At 51.9% G+C, this 27,560-nt stretch overlaps 1 protein-coding gene across 2 annotated transcripts in view; it reads left to right on the top strand.

Annotated features, from left to right (window-relative positions):
- Window positions 1-27,560, top strand: part of MYO7B (myosin VIIB) — a 97,347-nt gene that overhangs the window by 50,091 nt on the left and 19,696 nt on the right. For both annotated transcript variants that reach the window (XM_027964673.2, XM_060411074.1), the window contains 15 exons: window positions 785-995; window positions 1,586-1,721; window positions 6,861-7,024; window positions 9,251-9,388; window positions 11,212-11,364; window positions 11,907-12,005; window positions 12,761-12,855; window positions 16,670-16,754; window positions 18,170-18,388; window positions 19,450-19,620; window positions 20,376-20,576; window positions 20,710-20,877; window positions 24,592-24,669; window positions 24,818-24,945; window positions 26,225-26,351. In XM_027964673.2, the coding sequence (XP_027820474.1) occupies window positions 785-995; window positions 1,586-1,721; window positions 6,861-7,024; window positions 9,251-9,388; window positions 11,212-11,364; window positions 11,907-12,005; window positions 12,761-12,855; window positions 16,670-16,754; window positions 18,170-18,388; window positions 19,450-19,620; window positions 20,376-20,576; window positions 20,710-20,877; window positions 24,592-24,669; window positions 24,818-24,945; window positions 26,225-26,351 (2,173 nt within the window). The remainder of the gene's footprint in view (window positions 1-784; window positions 996-1,585; window positions 1,722-6,860; window positions 7,025-9,250; window positions 9,389-11,211; window positions 11,365-11,906; window positions 12,006-12,760; window positions 12,856-16,669; window positions 16,755-18,169; window positions 18,389-19,449; window positions 19,621-20,375; window positions 20,577-20,709; window positions 20,878-24,591; window positions 24,670-24,817; window positions 24,946-26,224; window positions 26,352-27,560) is intronic.

The following is a 27,560-nucleotide window of genomic DNA, read 5'->3' as shown; positions in this document are numbered from 1 at the left end:
CAGATCTGCACGTCTGAAACCTCTGTCTAGTGGCCGTGGAGAGTGGTTGGAGGGGTGAGGCTGGAGGCAGAGAGAGCCATGAGGCGGTTGTTACTGCGCTCCAGGTGAGAGAGAAGGGTGACCTGGATTAAGGGGGCAGCAGTGGGAGTGAAAAGAAGCAAGCAGATCAGGTGCTGTGTTGGATAGAGCGCAGCCAGGCTTTGGCAACGGGCGGGAGCTGGGGACGAGGGAGAGGTGTCAGGTATGCTGGCCTGGTTTCTGACCCGAGCCAGGGGTGATGAGTGGAGGGGCCACTTCCGGAGGTGAAATGGAGCCCGGGAGGAAGAATGAGTGGGAGGACTCGGGGAGGGGAAAGGGGTATATGTCTGATTGACGGAAAGGAGCCCAGCCATCAATGACGGGTCTCCAGAAGCTCATCTTAATACCAAAGCCACATACCCATGGGGCAGGGTGGCTACTGGACCCTTGGCCCGCAGAGATTGTCTCCATGTCAGGACAGCCTAGCTTGGCAGAGGATCCTGCTGGGGACCTTATGGAGTCAAAGTCAGGGCTTGATGCTAAGTGGAGCCTCCTCATTTCTCTGAATCTGTTTGCGGGATGGAGGAGGGGATGGAGGCGGAGGCAGGGGAAGAGGGAGGCTGTCCTCCGGCCTGTACGGTGTTTGGGGGTGTGCTCTGTGGGTGCACACGTGTGGTGGGTACACACGTGTGGGGCTGTGTGCCAGGGCTTGGCTGCAGTGGCAACCAAGCCAACCTTGCCCCCCGGGGCGGTGCCGCGCCTGCAGCTTCGAGCAGCTCTGCATCAACCTGGCCAATGAGCATCTGCAGCAGCTCTTCGTGCGGCACGTGTTCACCGTGGAGCAGGAGGAGTACCGCGCGGAGAGCATCGCCTGGGACTACATCCACTACACCGACAACCGGCCCACCCTGGACCTGCTGGCCCTCAAGCCCATGAGCATCATCTCCCTGCTGGATGAGGAGAGCCGCTTCCCACAGGTGCGCCCCGGGCCCGCCCCGCTCAGGGCCAGAGCCCATGCCTGGGAAACTCCACGGCTGCTGAAACCGCTGCCTGGGGGTTGGCAGAGCAGCCCCCGCCTTCCAGCCTTCCTCTCCTTCAAGGCTTGCCTCCTGGGGGAAGGCACCTGAGCCCCCCCCCCACTTCTGCTCCTCAGCATAGATTATTTAGATTCAGGAACACAGCCCCAGAGAGGGCTGGTTGAGCCTTGTGGGCCAAGGGCAGCACGGACTGCAAGACGAGGCCACACTTTCCTTCTTGCTTTGGGGGACTCTGCGTGTCTCTGGGGAGATGGACTCTCAGGTAGTCAGTAAGAGCTCTGATCCAGAGAAAGGAGATGCTCTGCTCCCGGGGAAGGCTACAGCCAGCAAGCTGGCAGCCTCTCTTTCTGCCTCGGCCCTCACTCAGGGAACAAGCCCCTGCCCCTGACACATCTGCTTGCTGTCTGTAGAAAGGGCCTCAGTCATTCTGAACCCAGTTGCTTTGCCCTTTGAGGGAGCCCCTGAGACCTGGGGGTGTACCCAGTGGCTGGGCTGTGGGTCCTCGGCCCATAGGGCATCCGTTCTTCCAGGGGACAGATGCCACCTTGCTGCAAAAGCTGAAGAGTGTCCACGCTAACAACAAGGACTTCCTGCAGCCCAAGAACATCCACGATGCCCAGTTTGGCATTGCCCACTTTGCTGGTGAGGTGCACTACCATGTAGAAGGTAGGTGAAGCTCCTCTCCACAGGCCCCTCCTTCCAAATCTGGAGCACCCCAGGGAGGCCGTAAGAAGGCTAGGTCATTTTGCAGAGGCAGCAATGGGACAGAGGGAATGCAATGGACCAGGCAGGTGTGTTTGTGTTTTGTTTTGTTGGTAATAGTTCTACTGAGAAATAATTCACATACCATAGAATTCACTCATTTGAAGTCAACAACTCCATGGTTTTTTTAGTGTATTCATAGACTTATGCAGCTGTTGCCACAATTTTAGAACATTTGCATCACCCCTCAAAAGAAATCCCCACTAGGGACTTCCCTGGCAGTCCAAAGGTTAAGGCTCCATTCTTCTAACGCAGGGGGCTTGCGTTCAGAAAGACAAAAGGAACTCCCGTTAGCAGCCATTCCTCATTGCTTCCTAATTCTCCCCAACCCCAGCAACTACTAATTTCTGCCTCTGTGGATTTGCCTGTTCTGGACATTTCACATAAATGGAATCGTACACCATGCGGCCTTTGTGACTGGCTTCTTTCACTGGGCATAGTGTTTTCGAGGTTCATTCACATTGTAGAATGTTTCTGCACTGTTTCTTTATACTGTGGTACAACGGTCCACAGCACAGATATGCCACTTACTGTTTATGCTTTCATCAGCTGATGGATGTTTTTGGCCATTATGAGTAATGCTGCTATTAACACTCATGTACAAGTTTTTATGCGGACATACGTTTTCACTTCTTTGGGACACATACCTAAGAGAGAAATTGCTGGGTCGTGTGATATTTCTATTTAACTTTTGGGATAAGCACCAAACTGCTTTTCAAAGTGGCTGCACCATTTTACATTCCTATTAGCAATGCATGAATTTTCCAACTCCTACAGCTCCTTACCAACACATGTTAATTGTTTTCTTTTTTTTTTTATTGTAATAACCTTATCAGATATAGAATTTGCAAATATTTTCTCCTATTCTGTGGGATATCTTTTCACTGTCTTGGTAGTGAAAGTGTATATGTTGAGATAAGGTCAGGCATGTTTTTAAAGATTTTATTTATCTATTGACTGTGCTGGGTCTTCATTGCTGCACGTGGGCTTTCTCTGGCTGTGGCAAACAGGGGGTCCTCTCTAGCTGCAATGTGGTGTGAGGGCTTCTCAGTGTGGGGGCTTCTCTTGTTGTGGAGCACAGGCTATAGGGTGCAAGGGCTTCAGCAGCTGCAGGACGCAGGCTCAGTAGCTGTGGCATGTGGGCCCTGGAGTTCACAGGCCTTGGGAGTTGTGGCGTGTGGGTTTAATTGCCCCATAGCATGTGGGATCTCCCTGGACCAGGGATATAACCCACCTCTCCTGCATTGACAGGTGGATTCTTAACCACTTGACCACCAGGGAAGTCCCAAGCATAGTTTTGATTAGAGCAATAAGGGGCTGAGCTGGTCAAGCTGCTGGTGTGCTTAGAAAAAGGGGAGAGGTGGCCAGTGTGTGCTGTGATCAGGAAAATGAGGCGGGAAGCCAGAGGGCCACTCTGTGTCTTGTATGAAGAACTGAGGAGCTGCTGTGGTCTAACTGGAAACTTGGAGTCAAGGGTGCTCCAAGCACACTTTTCAGGTGGAGGGACAAGGCAGCAGTAGGGGCTGCTGTTTTCACATGGAGGAACGGAGGTATTCCGAGACCAGGGGATTATTTCTGTTGGAGGAATGAGGAGGTAAGGGGGCTCCTTTATAACTCCTAGCAGATCCTGGCTTTGGGGCTTTTCCGAAAGGGAGAGACCAGAGCCAGTGGGACTTCAGAATTCCAGAACACAAAGACACTGAGCACATCAACCTCGGTGGGCTACTCAAGGCCAAGCTTTAGTTTTTGAAGTGATCTGCCACTTCCATGCATGCTAAGAATAAGGTAGCTTTCTTTCTAGGTTTTCGGAGCACAGAATTCCATTAATGCTCCTTAAAACTGAGCCTGCTGGGTTTTTTTCAGTGCCCTGCTGTCTTCATAACTTAAGCCCCATTACTCTGTCTTTTGGCGGGGACGGGGTGGGGGGAGGTTTCAGCCCAGGTGTGCCTCAATCATCCCCCTGGGGCGGGGAGGCTCTAAGCCTGGAAGGGCACAGGGGAACATCACGTGCCTGCTCACCCCACCTGCAGAATGCTGTCTTCTAGCACAGGGCTGAGAGGGGGGCTTGTGTGCCAGCTTCCTCTTCAGGTGGCCTGGAGCCTGGCAAAGCAAGCGTGCTCTCACCACTCTCAGCTTGGTGAGGGCGGCTCGGTTTGAGCTCTTGGTCCAGTCTTCCCCTCTCACAGCACGTGCCAGCAGAGAGGGAATCAAGCTTCCTTCTTCCACCATTGACATGGCCTTCCCAGACCCCACACAAGGCTGTGCAGGCATGCACAGAGCACCCCACTAGACAGGGGTGACTTAAAGGGAGAGGACAAGTCAGAGTCGGGCGCACGTGGGGTGCAGCCCTCAGCAGGCCCCCAGTCATCGTCTGGCCTGGTTTTGAGAAGCAACCGTTCTCTGGTGCCTTCTTCTTGCCGTTCCATGCCCTGCCTCAGGCAGGTCCATTCTCTCCCATGGCAGGAGGGGAGACATGCTGTCCGCTCGCCCCCAGACCCACGCTGTGTCCCCTGGCCAACATTCCCATAGCAACGTTCCACAAAGAGGTACAGGAATGCATTTTCTCACAGTCCCAGAGGCCAGGAGTCCAAGACAAACGTCAACAGGACCGGATCCTTCTGAAATCTCTCCCTGGCATCTTTCTTGTTCCCGTGCGTTCCTCTTCTTGTAGCACACCGCTCCGACTGGGTTAGGACCCATCCTAACAGCCTCATCTTACCTCCCTTACCTCCTCAAAGGCCCTCTCTCCACACACATTCTGAGTTACTACAGGTTAGGGCTTTAGCATATGGATTTGGGGGGCAAACAGCTCAGCCCATACACGCCCCTCTCCCTAATTTCTAGTCTCACTCCTTAAGCTGGAGGGCCTCCAACTCTAGCATGTTATTCCAAGGCCCCAGAGCAAGGTTGGTAGAAGGCCTTGGGGCGCCTAGGCCCTCAGAGTCTCCTTAGTAAGCGGCAGACATGCTTCATTCCCAAGCCTACTGGCCTGTGTGTGCACACGTGTGTTCACGCAAGTGCTCACACGTATGTGCACACACTGCCTACGGGCACATGTTCAATTCCAAGACCAACGCAGTTTATACTTATAATGAGAAAAGAAATACGTCTTCAGTTCAGTTCAGTTCAGTCGCTCAGCTGTGTCCGACTCTTTGTGACCCCATGAATCGCAGCACTCCAGGCCTCCCTGTCCATCACCAACTCCCCGAGTTCACTCAGACTCACATCCATCGAGTCCGTGATGCCATCCAGCCATCTCATCCTCTGTCGTCCCCTTCTCCTCCTGCCCCCAATCCCTCCCAGCATCAGAGTCTTTTCCAATGAGTCAACTCTTCGCATGAGGTGGCCAGAGTACTGGAGTTTCAGCTTTAGCATCATTCCTTCCAAAGAAATCCCAGGGCTGATCTCCTTCAGAATGGACTGGTTGGATCTCCTTGCAGTCCAAGGGACTGTCAAGAGTCTTCTCCAACACCACGGTTCAAAAGCATCAGTTCTTCAGCACTCAGCCTTCTTCACAGTCCAACTCTCACATCCATACATGACCACAGGAAAAACCATAGCCTTGACTAGATGGACCTTAGTCGGCAAAGTAGTGTCTGCTTTTGAATATGCTATCTAGGTTGGTCATAACTTTTCTTCCAAGGAGTGTCTTTTAATTTCCTGGCTGCAGTCACCATCTGCAGTGATTTTGGAGCCCCAGAAAATAAAGTCTGACACTGTTTCCACTGTTTCCCCATCTATTTCCCATAAAATGATGGGACTGGATGCCATGATCTTCATTTTCTGAATGTTGAGCTTTAAGCCAACTTTTTCACTCTCCTCTTTCACTTTCATCAAGAGGCTTTTTAGTTCCTCTTCACTTTCTGCCATAAGGGTGGTGTCATCTGCATATCTGAGGTGATTGATATTTCTCCCGGCAGTCTTGATTCCAGCTTGTGCTTCTTCCATCCAGTGTTTCTCATGATGTACTCTGCATAGAAGTTTTAGGACCTCATAATCAGCAGGTCACCTACCCTGCCCCCTATCCTCGAAGCCAGGAAGCCAAGTGGTGTTTAATTTCTTTCCTTTCCCTGTTTTGGGCTTCCAGGAAGAGCAAAGCAGTGATTCCTGAGCCCCCTTGCTGGTTCCACGGGGACATGTGAAGCAGCTGCTCCTGTACAGACAGGCTTCTGGGGGAGGGTGGGCCTCCCAGCAGGAGTGGCCAGGCCTTCCTGTCCAGATTTCAAGCTCCCTGGATGCAGCCAGGTTGCCAGATTTTCAGAAGTTATGGAGCTGGGTGGGCCTCTTCACTTTCTCCTTTTCCTTCTCTTCTGTTTTGGCTCCCTTATGTAGACAAGTGGTGGCTCAATCAGACTTGCCCAGAGTTCCCCAGAAATTCAGAGCCCTGACGAGAATCCACAGGCACCGCCCTCGGGAGGTCTAAACCGCACGATGAGTGCACACTCTGTCTGCTGTGCTGCTAGCGGGTGGATGTGGCAGTGAGAGCAGGGGCTGGGAGGGCCAGGATGTTGAGGGGAAGGGACTCACTCCCACCCGTGGTCCACCCGGGGAGCTGCGGCTGATGGAACAGATGGGAAGGCCTCTGGCTTCCCTGAGCTGAGTGACAGGGCCCAGGTGAAGGGCCACACAGGGCAGATGGGAGCCACGTGTGGGTCAGTAGGCCTCCTGGAACAGATGACGCTCGAGCTGTCCTTGAAGCACAAGCCAGCATTATCCTGGAGGGCTTAGAAGGGAAGAACGCCCCAGAAATCTCTTGGGGGCCATAGGCCATCAGGAGAGGGGAGGCCCCTGGGGTGGGGCACAGGTACCAGGGGAGAGAGGAGACCCCCTGGGGTGGGGTGCAAGCTTGGATGAGGGAGTTTGGGGTGGGGATGGAGGGTTGTGGGGGCTGCAGGGTGTGGATGTGACATGACTTGGTGCTGAGCGGAGGCACTGATGCCAAGACGTGGGGAGGTGGAGGCGGGCATGGTGGCCTCCTTCCTGCACCTCACCTTCCCCTCCCTGGTCTGAGCTGGCAGGGGATGGGGCTCTGCTTCCCCACAGGCTTCCTGGAGAAGAATCGGGATGTGCTGAACAGGGACATCCTCGCCCTGGTCCACTCCTCCCAAAACAAGTTCCTGCGGGAGATATTCGGGCTGGAGTCCAAGGAAAGCAGGCGGGGCCCTGGGACCATCGTCCGGGTGAAGGCGGGCAGCCAGCAGTTCAAGGTGGGCTCTGGTGGCCCTGCTCTGCCCAGGGTCTGGGGGGCAGATAGGCATGGAGAGGCCCCGCTGCTTGGAGTCTGCAGTTGGAGATTCTCAGCTGGGGTGCAGAGGTGACTGAAAAGGGGCTGAGGTACTGTGGGGGTAGTGGCCAGGGGCAGGAGGGCAGAACTGCCTGCTTCCCAGTGAGCAGTGGTCTCTGTACGGCTCACTGGGTTTGTTTATGTTATTTCTTTCTATATTGGTCTCTGTGTATGTTTTACGTGGGGTGTGGTGTATGTGGTATATGTGTGCTTTGTGTGGTGTCTAGTATGTGTGTGTTTTGTGTGTGTGGCATGTAGAGTGTATGTCTATGTGTGGTATGTGGGGTACATGTGTGTTTTGTGGGTATGTGTGTGTGGTGGGTGGGGTGTGTGTGGTAGGTGGTGTGTGTTTGTGTGTGTGGTATGTGGGGTACTTGTGTGTTTTGTGTGTGTGTGTGTGGTAGGTGGGGTGTGGTGTGTGTGGTATGTGGGGTACGTGTGTTTTGTGGGTATGTGTGTGTGGTAGGTGCGGTGTGTGTGGTAGGTGGGGTTTGTGTGTGTGGTATGTGGGGTATGTGTGTGTTTTGTGGGTGTGTGTGTGGTAGGTGGGGTGTGTGTGGTAGGTGGGGTATGATGTGTGTGGTATGTGGGGTACGTGTGTTTTGTGGGTATGTGTGTGTAGTAGGTGGAGTGTGTGTGTGTGGTGTGGTGTGTGTGGTGTGTGTAGTACGTGTGTGTTTTGTGGGGGTGTGTGTGGTAGGTAGCTTGTGTGTGTGGTGTGGTGGCAACAGCTCTGGCCTGCTGACCAGGGAGGAGGGAACAGAGAGCCCCTGGTGCTCCTCAGAGCAGCCTAGGACATCCTGGCGGGGTGGGGGTCTCCCTTCACCCCTTAACAGTGACTGTTCCAGAAGAGCCCTGTGGGTCGTCTGATGAGGAGCTCCCCCAGCCCTGGGCCAGGAGACGAGGTCAGCACACTGGCACAGGAGCTGTGGGCGCAGGCATAGGAGCCCCCAGCCCCACTCCATGCTGTAGTCCACACTGAGGGGCCCCACCCCCACCTCCGCAGGAGCTCCTAACACTTTAGTGCCCAGGGCCCACATCATGGCCACATGCAGAGCCAGCCCAGGGAGGCACCAAGGAGCTATGAGGCTTGCAGGAACTACCCAGGTCTGGAACCAGGTGGAGCTGAGCCAGACCCTCTGCCCTCATGGAGCCAGGCTGGACTCCACAGCTGAGGCCAGAGCACAGCCTGGTCCTGGCCCTGTAGGGCCTCCAAGGCATGTCCACAGGTTTCAGGGAGCAGGAACAGGAGGAAAATACATTATTTTAAAACCAGGAGAATGCTGCCCATTGTTACTATACCTGCCAGGGATTGCATCCAATTCTCAGAGGCGTTAAAGCATGAATTCGAGTCTCCAGACAGATGCAATTTGGCAGTACATGTTTGCCAAGCACATTTGACCTTGGAAAAAGTTTGATCAAGGAGCATCGCCCAAGATCAGTATGGCACAAAAACATACACTACTCTTGGCCCAAGGCTTTCCCGGTGGCTTAGCGATAAAGAACCCACCTGCAATGCAGGAGACACAGGAGACTCGGGTTCGATCCCTGGAAGACTCCCTGGAGGAGGGCATGGCCGCCCATTCCAGTGTTCTTGCCTGGGAAATCCCATGGACAGAGGAGCCTGGGGGGTCATAGTCCACGGGTCTACAGAGTCGGACACAACCGAGCGACTAAGCGCACACGCATCCTTGGCCTGGGGCTTGGGTTTTTTCTGTTGCATCCATCATTTTAATATATTTTTTAAAAACTGTATACATTTACAGTAATGCTTACAATGTACAGTACATAACATTCAAAATGAATATACGAAATCTGTACAAAAACTGAAAAATGTAGAATGGCAAGGTAAAAATTGACATTGTCTCTTCACCCTGGTGCATCTCACTTTGGGGTCCCCACTCCTAGACAGGAGGCTTGCCTGGCTCTGCTTGCCCAGATCTACTTGCCTCTGGGTTCCCAGTGTCTCCTGGGTGCCTGCACACAGTAGGCACTTGGGGAACCTATGCTAAATGAATGGATGAGGGACTGGATGAGTGGTGAATGTAGCCCTGCCCACCGGTGGGACCTCAGCAGAAGCCCTCGCTGTGCCATGGGTCAGCTGTGCCCTGGACCGAGCTCCACTTGTGCCCTGTGTTTCTGTCTACAGTCTGCAGACTCCAGCAAGCAGCCCTCCACCTTGGCTGGCCAGTTCAAGCAGTCTCTGGACCAGCTGATGAAAATCCTGACCAATTGCCAGCCCTACTTCGTCCGTTGCATCAAACCTAATGACTACAAGAAGCCACTGGTAATGAGGGGAGTCTGGGGACCTGCACAGGATGAGGGGAGGTATCTAAGGGAATGAGTCTGATGGCATCTGGAGTCATGTCACTCCCTTCACCAGTGCCTGGGCAGCTTTGAAGCTATCTGCCCCCATTTCACAGATGGGGACACTGAGGCAAGGCGGCCAGTCTAGACCATTTGAAAGTTGGTGACCTTCAAGGCTTTGGCTCTCCCAGACCTCAAGTGTCTCCACACTGCCATTTGCTTGCCATTGGCCAAAGTGTGTTGCTTCTCTGAGCCTCAGTTTTCTCTTCCATAAATTCTGGATTTGCCAGCCTGCAGGGAGCAGCAAGGGTTGCCCATGACTCTGTGTGTGTGTGTGTGTGTGTGTGTGTGTGTGTGTGCGCGCGCGCGCCATATCTGCATAATTAAGCCACATTCCATAAGGGCAGCCACCAGTACTGTGACTTTAGAGGCTGACACCAACTACTGGTCACCGAGACCTGGGGCCATTAAACCCTTGAAAAGTGGCTTTATCTACTTAGGTGCTGGGTGGGAGCCTGCTGCCTACCCAGTGCCTGGGATTCCAGCTTGGGAATCCCACCCAGAGACTACAAATTTAAAGGCTTCCAGACATGGGAAGATGCCACCTGAAAGGAGAGAAAATGATTTTTTTTTAAAGTCTTATAAGAGAAAAAAATTTTCATTAAATAAAGTTCCTTTTTTGAAAGTATAAAATTATATGAATTTCAGGCTGGCCCAGGAAATCCAAAATGCATCTTCCTTAAATCACAATGCACAGATGTTAGATAGTAACTGTGCTCCCAAAGGCCCTCTGCCACGGGTGAGGGCCTGAGGGTCATGCTCAGGTCTTGTGGGTGCCCCTGGCTGAAACACCCCTGGGAGATGGCAGCTCCTGCGCAGGTATAGGGGAACCCAGGCTGAGGGGCCAGGCAGGCTCAAGGTTGGAACTCTGGCTCTGCCACTTAAGAATATGTCTCTGAGACTCAGGCACCTCATCTTTAAATTGGAGCTAAGTACCCCATCCAAGTAGAGCTGTTGTAAAGATTAAAGGAGAAACAGCAGGTCCAGCAGAAATACTGAGCAAATGGAAGGAATGTCATTGCCCAAACTGCTGGGTGGTCCTTGGCCCCATTAGCAGTTGCCTCGGTGGCCCTCCATGTTTCCAAGTGGGTGACTGCCTGCTGGTAGGCTTGCCAGATCGGAGGGTATGCATCTAGTCCCAGACGCTCCTGGTTCCAGGTGGAGGGGGCTCCTCTAGGGTGCCAGCCATGGCTGAGCCCCATACCCTTGTGCAAAGCACTGTGACCAAACTCCTCTCCAAATAGCTATCTCTGGAGGATGCAGAGACTAAATTGATTACAGTATTTTCTGAGTCTAGGGAATGTACTTCTTCCTTCCACTAGTGCGGGAGGCATAATGGTGCCCCTGCTGGAAGGACCCAGGGGCTGTGGTCACCCCAACACTGGCAAGGTCAGGAGGAAACCGCGTTCTCTGGGATCACTGTTTGGGGGCATTTAACAATATTTTAAATGTGGCATATGCAAAAAATTTTTCTATTCCTCATACTTTGCATATCCTGAAAACAAGGGAAATATTTGCTCTTCTTATGGATGTCCCAGTTTGTATGTGATGGACTTTTATCTCCTTGGAAACACTTCCAGGGCTTTCAGCGACTTCAAACAAATGTCACTCTTCAGAATAGAATTTTCGTGAAACCAAGTGTTCGCTTCGTTGTCCTGCATTTGGGGACAGCGGCAGAGGTGGTGGCGGGTGGTTGGGAAGGGGGCGGCCCGTGCTATCAGCCCCTTGCCTCTGCACCCGCAGCTCTTCGACCGGGAGCTGTGCATCCAGCAGCTGCGCTACTCGGGGATGATGGAGACGGTGCACATCCGCAAATCCGGCTTCCCCATCCGCTACTCCTTCGAGGAGTTCTCACAGAGGTTCCGAGTCCTGCTGCCCAGTGCCGTGCGCACGGAGGTTTGTGTCCCCGCAGCCTGGCCGCAGGCCCCAAGACGCGGCGTGCGCATCCTGAAAACCCGGGCGCCTCTGGGCGCCCCCAACCTCCCAGTTCCAAGAGGGCTCAGGGCCCTTTCTTGATGCCCAGGGGCCGAAGCTTTGAAATGACCCCTGTTCCTGCTTCCCTTTTCTGGAGGAGGTTAGCGGCTGAATATGTTGCTTCTAGGAGCAACCAAAGTTTAAAGCAAATACCCACTTTTAGGGCAGAATGTCACAGGTGATGTGTGGCCAGGGAGCAGGAGGTCCTTCCTATCCTTCCCTCAAACAGCCATCCTAAAGTTTGGACTGCCCGCGTCCAAGGGCCACACAGACCCCACGTCCTTGGCAGCACTGTGGTCTCGTAATCCTCTGGACCCCATCCTTGATCCAGGGTGCCGGGTGATTGTGCCCTGGCCCAGCAGCCCCTGTGGGAGCAGAAAGACCCCGATCCCTAACAAGCCCCTGAGGAGGGACCTCAGCCTCCTGCGTGATTCCACCGAGCCACTCCTGTTTCCTCCTGGCAGCTCCGGAACAAGTTTCGCCAAATGACCGTGTGCATCGCCGAAAGGTGGCTGGGAACAGATAAAGAATGGAAGATGGGAAAGACCAAGATCTTTCTGAAGGTGAGAGCCTGAAGCCTGTGTGGCTGGTCTGGTGCTCGTGGGTGCCTGCTCCATGCCTAGCCCCTGCCCTCAAGGAGCCCTGGTCGTAGAAAGCCATGCTAGGGGAAAGGGAGGCAGGGAGTCACCGAAAGGGCCCAGCCCAGCCTGCAAAAGCCTGGGCGGCTTCTTAGGAGAGGACGTGTAGGACAAGATGTAAGGAGACAGAGGGGCTGCCTCTAAGCTACCAAGCAAGAGCAAAAAGAACCTGAGGGATGTCTTCCACTGTTCCCCCTGGCCGCCCCTTCTCCCACCCCCCATCAAGGGGGCCTGGGAATGTCACCACTCAGGGATGAATACAGTCCATCACCTCACACTGTGAATTCTCTGCAAAGGCTGGGGAAACATGTTAATATTGAAACAAGCATGTGTCTGTATTACAGCTGAATGCGTGTTTCACATGATTTTTAGGAAATAAAATACAGCTTTGGGGACAGTTTTTGCCCCCCTCTTGGGTTCTCCAGAGCAGAAACGAAAATTTCCAGGTTGAATTAACAAGAAGAAAGAGCTAAAATGAGAAGTTCTTGGCTTGAGGGGCTGGGCTGCGGCTCTGGGCTCGGAGCCACATGTGGCAACTTAAAAGCAGGTCTTTCAACCCCTGCCTGCTTCTCCGGGGAAGAGTCTGAGAGTTCCTGACTTCTGGAGACAGAGCCCTGGCTGCAGGTAGGGGCTTGGGGGTGAGGCAGGGCAGTTATGCGATGAGAACTCTTCTGTTCCAGGAAAACCAGGACACCCTGTTGGAGGTACAGAGGAGCCAGGCCCTGGACGAGGCTGCCATCAGAATCCAGAGAGTCCTGCGGGGCTACAAACACAGGTGCAGGCCCTGCCCCAAGCCCCTCCCCACCCACAGATCCACACGCCCTGTCCCCTGGGCAGGCCTGTACCCCTTAAACCAGGGTCACGTGTTCCCTCTGGTCTCTCTCCGGGGGTGACTGAGGCAGAAGAGCTTTTGCAAGCTGCTGACCAGAGATAATGCCGTCTGTGCTGGCAGAGAATTGCTAATACACAATCTGAATGTTAGGGGTGAAGGGCAGAATCTACCCGTGTGGTCTCGACTGAGTTTTGACTCTACTTCAGTTATCTTAGAAAACATGTGCATTTGGGTTTATGAGGTGGTGGGTTTGGAGGGAAGAAAAGAACCATCTTTGACTCAGTTCCCTGGTCAGTAAATAGGTAACACGTGAATTTCAGCCCAGGTTCAGCAAATCAGCCATATTACTGCCTCCCTTACCCTCACCATGTCCAGTGAAAGTGAAAGTCGCTCAGTCGTGTCCCACTCTTTGCGACCCCATGGACTACACAGTCCATGCAGTTCTCCAGGCCAGAATACTGGAGTGGGTAGCTGTTCCGTTCTCCAAGGGACCTTCCCAACCCAGGGATCAAACCCAGGTCTCCCACATTGCAGGCGGATTATTTACCAGCTGAGCCATGAGGAAAGCCCAAGAATACTGGAGTGGGCAGCCTATCCCCTCTCCAGGGGACTCTCACCATGTTCAGAGGACTCTGCAGACACCATGATGGTGTTCCCTGCTGTCCCACTGGCCCGTTATCAACCACAGGAAGGCCTGGAAACCCAGACAGGACAAAATAGGAGAAAGTGGCTGAGGGCACCTGTAAGAAGGGTCATGAGGCAGGGCAGTGTGGCTTGGAAGGCCATACAGGTGCAGAAGTCCCCAGTGGTCTCCAGTGACATTGTGGGGGATGGACTCATTACTGCCCATCAAGGATGACTTCCTGCTCAGCCTTCTCTGACACAATACAGGTGAGGGTGGGAATCTAGACTTTCCATTGGGCGTTTTCTGGTGCAGCTGGGGGTGAGAACCACAGTTGTTTAAGTGGTGTTTCACTGCAGTAGACTGGTTATCATCTAAAAGTTTTGTGTCTTGCTAAACTGTCCCTTTTCTGGTCTTTTTACTGGAGAGAGAAGGCTTTTCTTGGGTTTTTTTTTTCGGTCTGTCCCTGTTGTCATTTCTGGATTTTCTACTTCTTTAGCTCCTAGTCTGGGGTTCATGAGACAAAAAGAAGCTCAGAGAAGTTACCACTGTCTGAGATCCTTAGCTTGTCTTCCTTCTCATCCTCCATCTTTCAGGGTCTTCTTCATATTTGTTTTATGTATAATGTCTAAGGGTTTTTAGTCATAGTTAGCAGGAGAGGTAAGGAAAAGTATATTTACTCCAGCTACCCAGAAGTGACCACAATTGATAATTGCAGTGTTATTGCTGTTCTGGCCAATGCAATTAGACAAGAAATTCTTTTAAAAGATAGGAATAGAAATCAGGGTTTTCAACTTCAGTACTATTGGTATTTTTTTAAAATTTATCTACTTGTTTCTGGCTGTGCTGGATCTTCACTGCTACACACACTTTCTCTAGTTGTGGTGAGCAGGGGCTGCTCTCTGGGTGCAGTGTACGGGTTTCTCATCGCACCGCCTTTTCTTGTTGTGGGACATGGGCTCTAGGGTGTGTGAGCTTCAATAGCTGTAGTTTGCCGGCTCCAGGACGCAGCCTCAGTAGTTGTGGTGCATGGGCATAGTTGCCCCTCAGCATGTGGAATCTTCCCAGACCAGGGATTGGATTGATGTCCCCTGCATTGCAAGGTGGATTCTTAACCACTGGAACCCCCAGGAAGTCCCACTATTGACATTTTGCTTGGATAACTTTTCGTTAGAGACGGCTATCCTGGGCATTGTGGGATGTTTAGCAGCATCTAAACTCTACTTACTAAGATGCCAGTAGCATGCTCCTCCACAACGCCCCAGTCATGGCAATCAAAAATGTGTCTAGACATTGCCAAATGTGCCTGGGGAGCAGAATCACCCCCAGCTGAGGACCACTGGTACGTTAGAAAAGAGACAAAATTTTCTTTAGACTATTTGGTTGTCTACTTTGGCCTAATATTAGAATCATCATGTAAGTGTGTGTGTGCATGCATTAAAAATATTATATGTGCAGACATACATTCTTTGCCCATCAACAAAGATTTTCACTTAATTGGACTGGGCGGCACCCAGACATCAATAAATATTGAAGTTCTCCAGAGACTTTTTTCTTGTTTTTTGTTTGTTTGTTTGTTTTTGTCTCCCAGTTTTATTAAGGTATAATTAACATACAATACCATATAAGTTTAAGGTGTACCACATAATAGGGAGGCCTGGAGTGCTGCAGTCCATGGGGTCGCAAAGAGTCAGACATGACTGAGCAACTGAACAACTTAATGATGTGACTTATATCATGAAACAGTTACCACAGTAAGATTGTTGTTGTTTACTCACCAAGTCACGTCCAACTCTTTTACAACCCCATGGACTGCCAGGTTGCTCTGTCTATGGGATTTCCCAGGCAAGAATCCTGGAGTGGGTTGCCATTTTCTTCTCCAGGGGATCTTTCCAACCCAGAGACTGAACCCACATCTCCTGCATTGACAGGCAGGTTCTTTACCACTGGGCCACCAGAGTTATTATTATATCCATCTTCTCATATAGATACAAAAACAAAAGACCTTTTTTTCCTTTTGATGAGAACCCTTCTTGGATTTGCTCTAACAACTCTCATGTGTTCCTTAGAGCAGCGTCCACTCTGCTCGCCACGTGCATTTCATCCCCAGCACTTAGTTATAACTGGAAGTTTGCACATTTCGATCACATTCATCTAAATCCCCCTGCCCCTACTCCCCGAGGGTGATTTTTAATATGATTGAAATCTACTGTTCTAAACCTAAGAAAATACCCTGAAAAATTATTAGAAGTGATAAGAAAACTCAGTTAAGTGTGGGAAGGAAGATACAGCCGTATGCACCTCTGACTCTCCAGAAGCCGGGTTTCAGATCACCCCTCCATGTTCAGCCCACTTCCCTCTCTGTTGGAGGAGGGCGTGGCAACCCACTCCAGCATTCTTGCCTGGAGGAAACCATGGAGAGAGGAGCCTGGCAGGCTCCAGTCCGTAGGGTGGCACAGAGTCGGACACGACTGAAGTGACTGAGCACTTGCACGTCCTCCCTGTGGAGGGAGCAGTTAGATGGCACTTGCCAGGTTGCCAGCGCCTGGGTGCTGCCCTCTGGTTTGACCTGTCCCCAGAGAGGAGCTCTGGCACCAAGATTTCTGACCTGATTTCAGCAGACTCCTGGGCTAGTGGCCAGAGGACGGGGCAAGGAAGAAAAAGTTGGAAACTGGCTTTATACCTTCATAGATCTTTGGGGTTAATGAGGAAATTATTCCTCCTCATTCTAAAAAGTGGACTGTCCTCGGGAATTCCCTGGCAGTTGCAGGGGTTAGAGCTCCACACTGCCACTGCAGGGGCACAGGTTTGATCCCTAGTCAGGGAACTAAGATCCCACATGTTACTTAGCATGGCAAAAATAAATAAATGAAAGATACAAGATAAATTTAATAAATAAAAAACAGAAACTAGACTGTCCTCACTCACAGATTTATTTGTTGGCAGTAGATTTTTTGTTCCTAACCTGTCTTTCAGCCTATAAAGTCTTCTGGGAAAGAAATACCATGTGGATTCATTTTTACCTGAATTTTGTTTTCTCTCTTCCCTTCAAAATCCGTCCCCTCCCCATCCCCTGCACCCGAGGCTTTTAAAATGCCTGTGGTTGTTACCACTGACTTGGATTTCCCCTTCTAGGAAGGAGTTTCTAAGGCAGAGGCAGGCGGCTGTGACCCTCCAGGCCTGGTGGAGAGGCCACTACAACCAGCGGAACTTCAAGCTGGTAAGACAACTCACACGGGAGGTGGAACCTGCAGGGGCAGGGGGCACCTGTCTGCTTAGAAACCGACATCGACGTTTGTTTGTGAGTGTGAGACATTTGTTTACGACTGTGCATGCTGGGGCAAGGAGCATTGCCAGTCACACACCTCAGCACCCCACGCTCTTCTTAGCGGTGTCAGGCCACATGTTTGCGGGCTTCAAGTGTTCTCCTGCAGGATCTGAGGCATCTCCGGAGCTAGAATGAGATGTCCTGCTCTGAAATGAGATGGTGGCTGGTTTTTTCCCCCCCAGTTTGCAGGCAGCAATAGAAGTTAATGGATTGATTATTCTCTGTTTCAAGCATTTCTTCCAAAATTTTCCTTGACCACAGGCACTGCTAATGAGTGTCTGGTAAGCAAACGAACCAGAGGCACCTTTAACACGCCTGCTGGGCCTCCTTGACTGCTTGCCTTGCTCATGGCCATGACTGTGGCTGGAACATGCAGATGGAAAGGCTACATGGGGCCTGTTGCTCTATGTGCATTGTTTTATTTATTATTAAACCGACACTATATGTCATGGATCTGAGACATAAAGAAATTAAGTCACTTTCCCAAGAGCATGCAGTGTGTAGGCAGCAGAGCTGGAGCTGAGATGCAGGTCTGTGTGACTTGATGGTTGTAAAGTGAAGCATGACCCCACACAGACAGCACGCACCAGGATTGGTCTTTGAAAAGCCAATAGAAGTCGGCCCAGAGGCTCAGAGACCTCTGTGGCCCAGAGTGTGTTTGCAGCATAGAAGTGGGTACTCATAATTTATTATTTCCTCTTTATTTTCAAGCTCCTTGTGAGGGAGTTGCTTGATGGAGCAGGCCAAAGGCCTTCACCAGGTCACAGCCCCACACGAGCTGACTGTACTTGGCTGCAGGTGTGAAAAGCAGGACCTCTGCAATCCTGCCACCCATGTGACTTCCAGGTCTCTGTCACTAGGCCCAGGTCTCTGTCACTAGGCATCAGAAGGGAGAAGGCAATGGCAACCCACTCCAGTACTCTTGCCTGGAGAATCCCAGGGACAAGGCAACCTGGTGGGCTGCAGTCCACAGGGTCGCTAAGAGTCGGACATGACTGAAGTGACTTAGCAGTAGCAGCAGCCGTCAGAAGACCATTCTATCATTTATGCCATGTAAAAGTACTTCTTTAGCACCAATATCATGCCAGGCTCTAACTGCTTTACAAGTATAAGTCACTTAATCTGCTTGTGCTCACAGGTGTGCAAAACTTTAGCACTAGCACTTTGCCAAAAAGCATGTAACTGTAAAGCTAATTTGCGGGAACACCTTGCCTCTCACTCTCTGTCCCCTCGGGAAGCCTTTTTCTGCTCTGTGCCCTGCCAGTCCCAGGCCCCTCTGAAGGTGTACACCCTTCTTGCCTCCACAGATCCTCCTGGGTTTTGAGCGTCTGCAGGCAATTGCCCGGAGCCATCTGCTGGCAAAGCAGTACCAGGCGCTGCGGCAGAGGATGGTCAAGCTGCAGGCCCTCTGCAGGGGCTACCTGGTGCGCCAGCAAGTCCAGGCCAAGAGGAGGGCTGTGGTGGTCATCCAGGCGCATGCCAGGGGCATGGCTGCTCGACGGAACTTCCGGCAGCAGAAAGCCACTGTAGGTGGTCACTGCCCTCTCGGGCAGGTGGGGATGGCTGGGCCCAGATAAGGGAGGGCAGGCAGAAGGAGTGGGCCGCAACATAAGACCATCATCAGACACTCCTGACCCCCTCTGGGTCCCAAGTTACCAGTGTAGTGGGCACACCCAGCTCATACCCTGGGCGCTGAGGGTGCAGCATGGGAGATGGATTATCTCCATCTTATACCTGGAATCTGAACTCAAGTCCTTTGGTCCCCTTCCTTTAGCTTTGGGGATGATTTCTCAGCAGCACTGATCAGTCCCAGGAAGGCTCAGGAAACCAGGGTCAGCTGAGCTATGGGAGGCCACAGTTCCATGGAGGAGGGTGGAGGTGCCTGGTTCCTGGGCGGGTCTGATAGCTTAGGGCAGAGAAAAACCAAGAGTAGCCTTCAAGAGAGTCTGGGCAGGAGAGACGGGAGGCCAGGGGGCAAACAAATGTCACTGAGATGTGTATCCCTGCATTGTGAAATTTCACCCCTGGGTGGTCCCATTCCCTCCATCCAGAGAGGACCCAAGATTCAATCTCACTCCTCAGAACTCACTCATTGGCAATGGTGATAAAGAAGGGGGCTAGAGTGAAATTCTCTCCTGCTCCATAGACAATACGGGTCCCCTGAGCACAGAACCGGTGCAGTAGCCAGAGTGAGACAGAGTGCTGAGCCTCAGACACATCAGCAGATGCTCCTACACCTACATGGCCCTGGATGAGCACCAGATCAGGCGGGCCAGGACCCTCTCCCGGGGGAGCCTCTTTGCTTTTAGTGAAGGGACCATGTGGGCCTGAGTGGGTTTTGCAGCTAGGTTCTGTGGGGTTTAGTGTGGTCCCATGTGGGGACAAGCAAGCATCTCCCTTCCTTACATCTTCTCTGAAACAGGAAGCCCAGGCTGGTGGATCTCCAGTCCCTCTAGCTATTGAAAACTAGGGTATTAAAGGGATATTGATTTTGACAAATATGGCAGCAGAAGGTTTAATCAGCCTCATGAGGGGCTTGCCGCAGCTGGGCTGGTGGCAACTGCGGCCCCACGGGGTGTCTGTGCAGGTGCCTCTGGTCATCCCAGCGGAAGAGCAGAAGAGCCCAAGCGCTGTACCCAAAAGGAAGCGTAAGTCCATCTACGACACCATCACCGACACAGAGATGGTGGAGCAGGTGTTTGGTTTCCTGCCTTCCCTGACTGGTGGGCAGGATGGCCCGGCCACACCGCACATTGAGGTAAGATGGGCCCTGCCAGCCCAGCGTCGGGTCCTGTGGGGTGCCTGCCCAGTTCCAGCCTTCAGCCAACCTCTAGGCTTTACTGAAAAGACACGACCTGGCTCAGGGAGTGAGTTCTGTGGTCGTGGGCGAAGATGCAGAGAAGAGAGGAGTGAAGGTCTCTGCGGTCAGCCCCTTTTAAGTTAAGGAGGTGTCTTAGCTACAAGTCTTCCTAGAGCCTTTACTGTGCAAATGTTCTCGGGCTTTCAACTGGGCAGTGTTTCCCACCGGTATTTGGCCTCCGTCACACAGCATCTCATTGGCTGCTGCTCTGCAGAATGGGATCTGCGGGGCTGGGGGTGAGGCGCAGAGCAGGAGGACTGGGTAGAGAGGACAGCTCCAGGGCTGTCCTGCTGACTCTCACTGCATCCCTCCAGGAGCTCATGCCTGCTCCCCCAAGCTCCACCCACCCACAAACCGACTGTGCTCTGGGGGCAGCTGGGCACACCTCCCCTGGAAGGGCACCTAAGGGAGGCAGGCAGGAGGCAGCAGGGAGTGGGGGTGTCTGGGCCCACACAAGGCCCACCCAGCAAGTGGCAGCCCACCAGGAACACACTGAGGGTGTGAGCGGGGGCAGTCCCCAACACAAGGGGGAGTGGGTCATCCTGCACCCTGTCACTAACCAGGCAGGCCCTTCTTAGGGCTCCCTGGCCCCCAAGATGCGCACACTGGCAGGTCACATCTGAGAGGAGAGTGGACCCTTGTCTCTGTCCCAGGATCCGGAAGAGATGAGCCAGAAGCTGCCTGAGGTTGACCTAGACACGGTCCCCACGATGGAGGAGCCTGAGGATGACCTGGCCAAGTACACCTTCCCCAAGTTTGCCGTGACCTACTTCCAGAAATCGGCCAGCCACACGCACATCCGGCGGCCCCTCCGATACCCTCTGCTCTACCATGAGGATGACGCTGACTGCTCGGTGCCTGGTTCCGTGCTTTCTCGTGGCTCAGGCCTCCCGCTGGCTCCGAGGGAACAGGAAAGGGGCAGGATGCCGTGGGCTCTATGCTGCATGGAGCTGGTTCCAAGCGGGGGCTCTGTCTCCGTTTTCCCAGGCTGCCCTGGCTGTGTGGAGCATCATCCTGCGGTTCATGGGCGACCTTCCGGAGCCAGTGCTCTTCACCAGGAGCATCCTGCATGGAGGCTCGGTGATGGGGCAGATCCACGATGCCCTGGGCAAGGACAGCAGCAGCCAGCCTCCACAACACAGCAGATCAGCACAGGTGCGCCATGAGGGCGGTGCCAAGGGGAGACGCCCTCCCAGCGTCCCCAGGCCCAGGGCCTGGAGAAGCTGGACCAGAAAGGGGAGGCACAGTGTGGAGTGAGCATCACCCGCAGCACCTACGGACCCCTAGGGTTTTCAATCTTGAATTGCACTCGGGAACTCATGAGTCAGGCATTATATCCAGGACTTTGTGAATTATACAGTCATTATTGGGGAAGGTCCTTCGGGCGCTGAACACTGGGTTTGACTTAGTCAGACTTGGTACTTAGTCACTCAGCTGTGTCTGACCCCTTGAGACACCATGGACTATAGCCTGTCAGGTTCCTCTGTCCATGGGATTCTCCAGGTAAGAATACTGGAGTGGATAATCATTCCCTTCCCCAGGGGATCTTCCCAGCTCAGGGATTGAACCCAGGTCTCCTGCATTGCAGGCAGATTCTTTACTGTCTGATCCCCCAGGGAAGCCCTTCAGGATTCAAATGCATAGACCAGTAATAATAACAACAAATGTTGTTACCGACTGTCAGCATGTTATATGCCAGCCGCTTCTCTTCAGTTAATTTCCAGAGGAGCCATCCCTACAAAGTAGGATTATTAAATTTACTGTAGCTACAGAAACTGAGAAGTTAAGCGACTTGCCCCCAGATCACAGTGAATACATGTTACACAGCTGGGCTTTGAATGCACTCCGCTGAATTCAAAGACCTAGTTCTTTACCCGTTTTCTACCCTGCCCTCTGATGAAAGGCTGTTACATCCATTTTTGGTCAGAAGCCCTTCCTCGGGCCTCAGTTTCATGATGTCATCTCAGTGGAATTAACCAAGAATAGTTCAAAGGAATGACCCAGCAGGGATAGCCCTTGGGCCACCAGCAATGGGAGCCCCACGACAGCCTGTAATTCTGACACCAGTGCCAATGTACGTGGGTCTTTTCCACCAAAACGTCTCAGCACCAGCTGGGTGTCCTAAAATTCAACTCAGTTTGGATACTCTCTGCCTGGAGATAGTGTCCAATACCACAGATGAAGGGCCCGGTCCTTCTAGATTACCCCCACTGTAATGCAAGTCCAGACTGGTCTTTATTTGCTGACTACCTGGCTTGAATCAGACTTTCTCACACCTCCTCCTTGGGTTTGATTAATTTGCAAGAGCAGCTCAGAGAATTCAGAGTAACACTTTACTCACTAGCCTACTCGTTTATTATGAAGGATACAAGTCACTACAGCCAGATGAAAGAGGCAAGGTATGAAATGCACAGGGCAAGATATGAAAAAGATTAAGAAACTTGCATGCCCTCTCCAGGTACCACTCTCCCCAAATCTCCACATGTTCACCAGCCTGGAAAATCTCTAACCCCTGTCCTTTCGGGTCTTTACAGAGGCCTCACTTCATTGATATGATTGAATAAATCACTGGCCATTGAGCCAGCTGAGCTCAGTTTCACGCCCTTCCCCCCTCCCCTTGACCACTAGCCACCAGCCCCCATCCTTCAGTTCAATCAGTTCAGTGTCTCAGTCGTGTCTGACTCCAACCCCATGAATCACAGCACGCCAGGCCTCCCTGTCCATCACCAACCCTTGGAGCTTACTCAGACTCATGTCCATCGAGTCGGTGATGCCATCCAACCATCTCATCCTCTGTCATCCCCTTCTCCTCCTGCCCTCAATCTTTCCCAGCATCAGGGTCTTTTCAAATGAGTCAGTTCTTCGCATCAGATGGCCAAAGTATTGGAGTTTCAGCTTCAGCATCGGTCCTTCCAATGAACACCCAGGACTGAGCTCCTTTAGGATGGACTGATTGGATCTCCTTGCAGTCCAAGGGATTCTCAAGAGTCTTCTCCAACACCACAGTTCACAAGCATCAGTTCTACAGTGCTCAGCTTTCTTTACCGTCCAACTCTCACATCCATACATGACCACTGGAAAAACCAAAGCTTTGCCCCTATCCTTAGGTGCTTTCTAAAAGTCACCTCGTTAACATAAAAGGACATCTTTATCACAGGCGATTCCAAGGGTTTTAGGAGTTCTGTGCCAGCAATGGGGACAAAGACCGAGTATCTGTTTCTTATTATAAACTGAAATATCACAGGCCCCCAAACATCAGGTGCTCAGATAGCAGAGCGACTGCGCAGACATCTAAGCGGGTCTGCAGCCTGGGGTCACATGGTCAAATCTGGTCCAGAGGTTGCATGGAAGTTGCCCGAGCTCAAGCCCTGACTCCCTGGCCTCTAGAGACGTGGACTCTGCCTAGTGTAATGTCATCCGTTGCTGTGCAACAAATGAACCCCTAAATCTGATGGTATGAGACAGCCCACGTTCATTATCTCAGACAGTTTCTGAGGATCAGGAGTGGCTTAGTTCATTAGTTCGGGCTCCAGGTCTCTAACGAAGTTGCAGCCAAACTGTCATTTAAAGCTTGACCGGGGCCACAAGCTCTGCCTCCGAATGGCTCCCGCAAACAGCTGCTGGTGGGAGACCTCTGCTCTGGCCACCCCGGCCCCTCCACCGGGCTGCCTGATTGTTCTCACAGTTTGCTTCCTCCATGACGAGTGACTTAAGAGAGAACGCAGGAAGGAGGCTTCATTGCCTGCGTGCCATCGTGGGTGAGGATGTCAGGAAGCAAGGGTCCCTGAGGGTCACCTTGGAGGCTGGCCACCACTCAGGGAGGGGACATCGAGAGGTGGCTGAGCCGCCGGCACCTCTGGAAGGTGAGCACAGAGACAGATCCCAGTGCTCCTTATTAAGTGTGTGTGCCCCCAAGGAGGGGCAGGGGGCTTAGTGAGCCCTGCCCACCCTCACTCACCAGATAATGTATTTTCAATTTGGTCCCTGTGTGGCAAACCAGTTTTAGCCCAGCCAGAAGCCACTGCCCACTTCCCAGGTGGCACTAGTGGCAAAGAATCTGCCTGCCAGTGCAGGAGATAGATGCAAGAGGCACGGGTTGGACCCCTGGGTCGAGAAGATCCCCTAGAGAGGAAATGACACCCTTTCCAGTATTCTCACCTGGAAAATTCCATGAACAGACAGGTTTGGTAAGCTATATAGTCCATGGGACAGCAAAGAGCTGGACACAGCTGAGCAACTGACCACACAGCACACACACCCAGAAGCCCGTGCCCAGCCTCAGACCTGGCTTATCCCAGCCCAAGCCCAGTCCCACACTGAGCTCTGATTTTGGCAGCAACTTCTCATGACACCGTCAGGACAGGCTGTGACCCCTGCCTACGGAGACCATCGGATGCTGATGGCTGGGAGTGGGCCCGGGCCCCAAAGTCTAGTCTTCTGAGTCTCTAGCAAAACTCTGACCTTGCAGTGGGCAGAGTGTTCATCCACCACATTGTCACAGAGAATGTCACTGTAGCCTGTGGCTGTCCTGGGTGCCTGGGTTCAGGCCCAGCCCACTCGGCTGGTGAGAGGTCCAGACTTTGGAATCGGAGCAGTCCTGAGCCCTCCCGGAGGACCAATGTCTGGCTGAGCGGCTTTTGTCGTTTCTCGCATTCTCTCGCCTGTTTCTTCGCCCAGCAGTGAGGATGGCCGCGCACACCTGTCAGTGTTGCCCGGCTTGGTGGAGATGAGGGAGTGCGCACTGCTTTATGAGTCAGGCTGGGAAAAGGCTCGGGAGCTAGAGATGAGCCCCGCCCAGGCGGGTCTTGGGTTAGATTTGGAGGTGCTGCCCAGGCTTCACCTTCCCTCAGGAGCTGTCTCCCTCCACAGAAGCTCAGCCGCAGGGACAGAGGGACCAAGGACATCTCCTCCATGAAGCTGAAGCGGTCCTCCTGGGTTACAGGCCAGGTAAGCCCAGAGCCCGGGGACCCAGGCTTGCTCCCAGCTCTGCTGCCCACTGGCCGGCCGGCTGCAGCATTCCAGGCTTTCACCCAGTTTCCTTCTTTGCAAATGGAAGCGATCTTGGTTCTCCTGACTGCTACGTTTGGGTTTCAAGGTGGCCAGCCAGCTGAATATTGGAGAAGAGGCATTTGAAGAGGACAGCCCCCTCTCAGACCGACCCATGTCCAACCTGGAGAAGGTGCAGTTCGTTGTGGGCTATGCCATCTTGCGTCCTGGCCTCAGGTCAGTCCCTACCCCCATCATGCCCCCTGAGAACACAGGCCCTCACCAGCTCTCAGCCCTGGGCCCATCCCTCACCTGCTCCCCACCCTGGAGCCTGCAGGCTGGCTCTCAGGACAGCAGATGGTACAACCACCAGGGGTTCTCTAATGCTCTGCATTAAAACCCCTGGGTAAAACCCAGTTTTAGGAAGACAAACTCATCATGGGTTGTTGATTCATCTTATAACCAGCTTTCCTGCGAGACCCTGTAAATGGGCAAGTTCCTCATTTGTTCCGTATGTTTTGCTTTATATACAACTTGCTTTACAGAAATTGTGTTTTTACGCAAATTTTAAGAACTATGTACACTGCTTACAAGGACAGACTACTGTATTTCAGGGGTTCACATATTTTAAGTTATTATTAATATTTTTAACCAAATTCAAGGAATTTGAGTCATTATTTTTTTCAAATGTTTTTTTCTCCTTCGCTCTCTCTCTCTTTTCCTTTGAACTCTAATTAAATCTGTAGAAGACTTTTATATTGCCTGTCCCATCCCTAAGGGTCTGTTCATCTGTGCTTTCTTTTTTCCCCTTCTGTTCTTGAGGTTAGATATTTTCTATTAATCTGTCTTCATATTAACTGATTTTTCTTTTGTCTTCCCCAGTCTGCTGTTACACCCATCCAATATTTTTTAAAATTTCAAATATTATATTTTTCAATTCTGGAGTTTGCACTTGACTCTTTAAAAAAAAAATAGTTTCTGTTCTGCCAAGATTTCTTGTTTGTTCATTCACTATGAGCATAATGTCCTTTATATCTTTGATCATAGTCATGGTAATCTTAAAACCTTTCCTGATAAATCAATATTTGGTTCATCTTGGGGTCAGTTTCCATTGACTGCCTTTTGTCTTGAGAATAGTCATGTTTTCCTGTCTCCTCATGTGTCTGATACTTGACTATTATTTTCTCAGTGGCCTAGTACTTTTGGGTTGTTATCTTAGACATTTGGGGATGATATGTTTGAAGACTCTTGAATCTGTTGCATTCCTTCAAAGACTTTTCATTGTGGGAGGCAATTAGTTTGGTAGGGTTCAGACTCTGTCTCCCTGTGGTAAGCAGCAGCTGGAACCCCTGTGCAGATGTTTTAGCCTTTGCTGCACTGCCTGGAGTCTGCCTCAGACATGTGTAGACCAGGGGTGAGCCAGAGATTTAGGAAGATTTTACATACAAAATATAGGGCTTCTCCCCTCCCCCAGAGCCAGCCCCAGCCTGGCCTCCCAGCGCTCTGTGTCTTTCAGGGACGAAATTTACTGCCAGATCTGCAAGCAGCTCTCCGAGAACTACAAAACAAGCAGCCTGGCCCGGGGCTGGATCCTGCTCGGGCTGTGCCTGGGCTGCTTCCCGCCTTCTGAGAGGTTCCTGAAGGTGGGGAGGGGCAGGGGCAGGAGCTGAGGGCGGGGGCAGCACGGGTGGACCCAGGGCCCTGCAGCAGATGGAGAAACCCCTGCCCATGGCCTGGTTCTCCTGCAGGCCAGGATGGGCAGCAGCGCCTGGCTTTCTTTGGGCCTCAGTTTCACGTCTATAAAAGAGGATGCTCCTCTGGCCCCTAATCAGGATCTGCGGGGCCATCTCACCTGGGCTCCATCACCAAAAGACAGTGAGGTGTCGGATGAAATGGGCATTGAGAAGACAAAAGTGTTTGAGGAATCAGAACCAATGAGAGGCTGGATGCAGCATCTCCCTCTAGGCCTAAGAACTAACAAGAGAGGTGTTTCCAAGTGTTGGAGGCCCCAGGCTTCGCTACTCTAATACACCTTTCGGTTCTGAATATAAAAGTAATATGTAGGGGGGACTTCCCCGGTGATCCAGTAGTTAGGAGTCTGCTCTTCCACTGCAGGGAGCACAGGTTCAATCTCTGGTCGGGGAACTAAGATCCCACATGCCCTGCAGCCACGAGGGAGAAAAAAGTAATGTGTAGGAAATGTAAAAAGTCTAAATATAAGGTAAAAGTCATCCTCACACCCAGAGGCAACTTGCATTACACTTTCTGACCTTTTGTGGTGTGAGAGAGTCATACTTGTGATCACGCAGAAAACAATCTCACTATCTCTCATGCCTCCAGGGACAGCAGGAAGTCTGACCGCCCTGGCCATCTGCCCTGGGGCAGCCTTGACACCAGTAAATCCTTCCAGGCTGCATCTTCTCAAAGAATCTCTCTGAGAGACAAAAAGCTTTTCAACACCTTGTTTCAACATCTCATCAAACGTATTTTGAACATCGGCTCTCCTACAGCTTTCACTTATAAGCATCTTCTCATGTCATAAACTGTCCCCAAATGGCAGCGCTAATGCCACTTGTTAGTGTTCCTAATGCATATTTCACTTTTTGATGGACATTTAGGGTCTATGTTTCAACTGCCCATCACCATAAACACCACTATGATTAAAAACTATATATCTACCTTTACCAAATTATTTTTACCTTTACCAAATTAGGTCAAAGAGTGAACACATTTTAAAATTATGCACTATTTAAAACATATTGACAAATGGCTCCTCAGAAATGCTGTGCAACTGATACTCCTCATAGTGTGACAGCCCCATGTTAATGCACCTTTGCCACCACTATTATCAT

Source organism: Ovis aries, chromosome 2 (genome assembly GCF_016772045.2).
Source record: "Ovis aries strain OAR_USU_Benz2616 breed Rambouillet chromosome 2, ARS-UI_Ramb_v3.0, whole genome shotgun sequence".
NCBI lineage: Eukaryota > Metazoa > Chordata > Mammalia > Artiodactyla > Bovidae > Ovis > Ovis aries.
The sequence above is the reverse complement of the archived record's forward strand: the minus strand, read 5'-3'. Positions and strand labels throughout refer to the sequence as shown.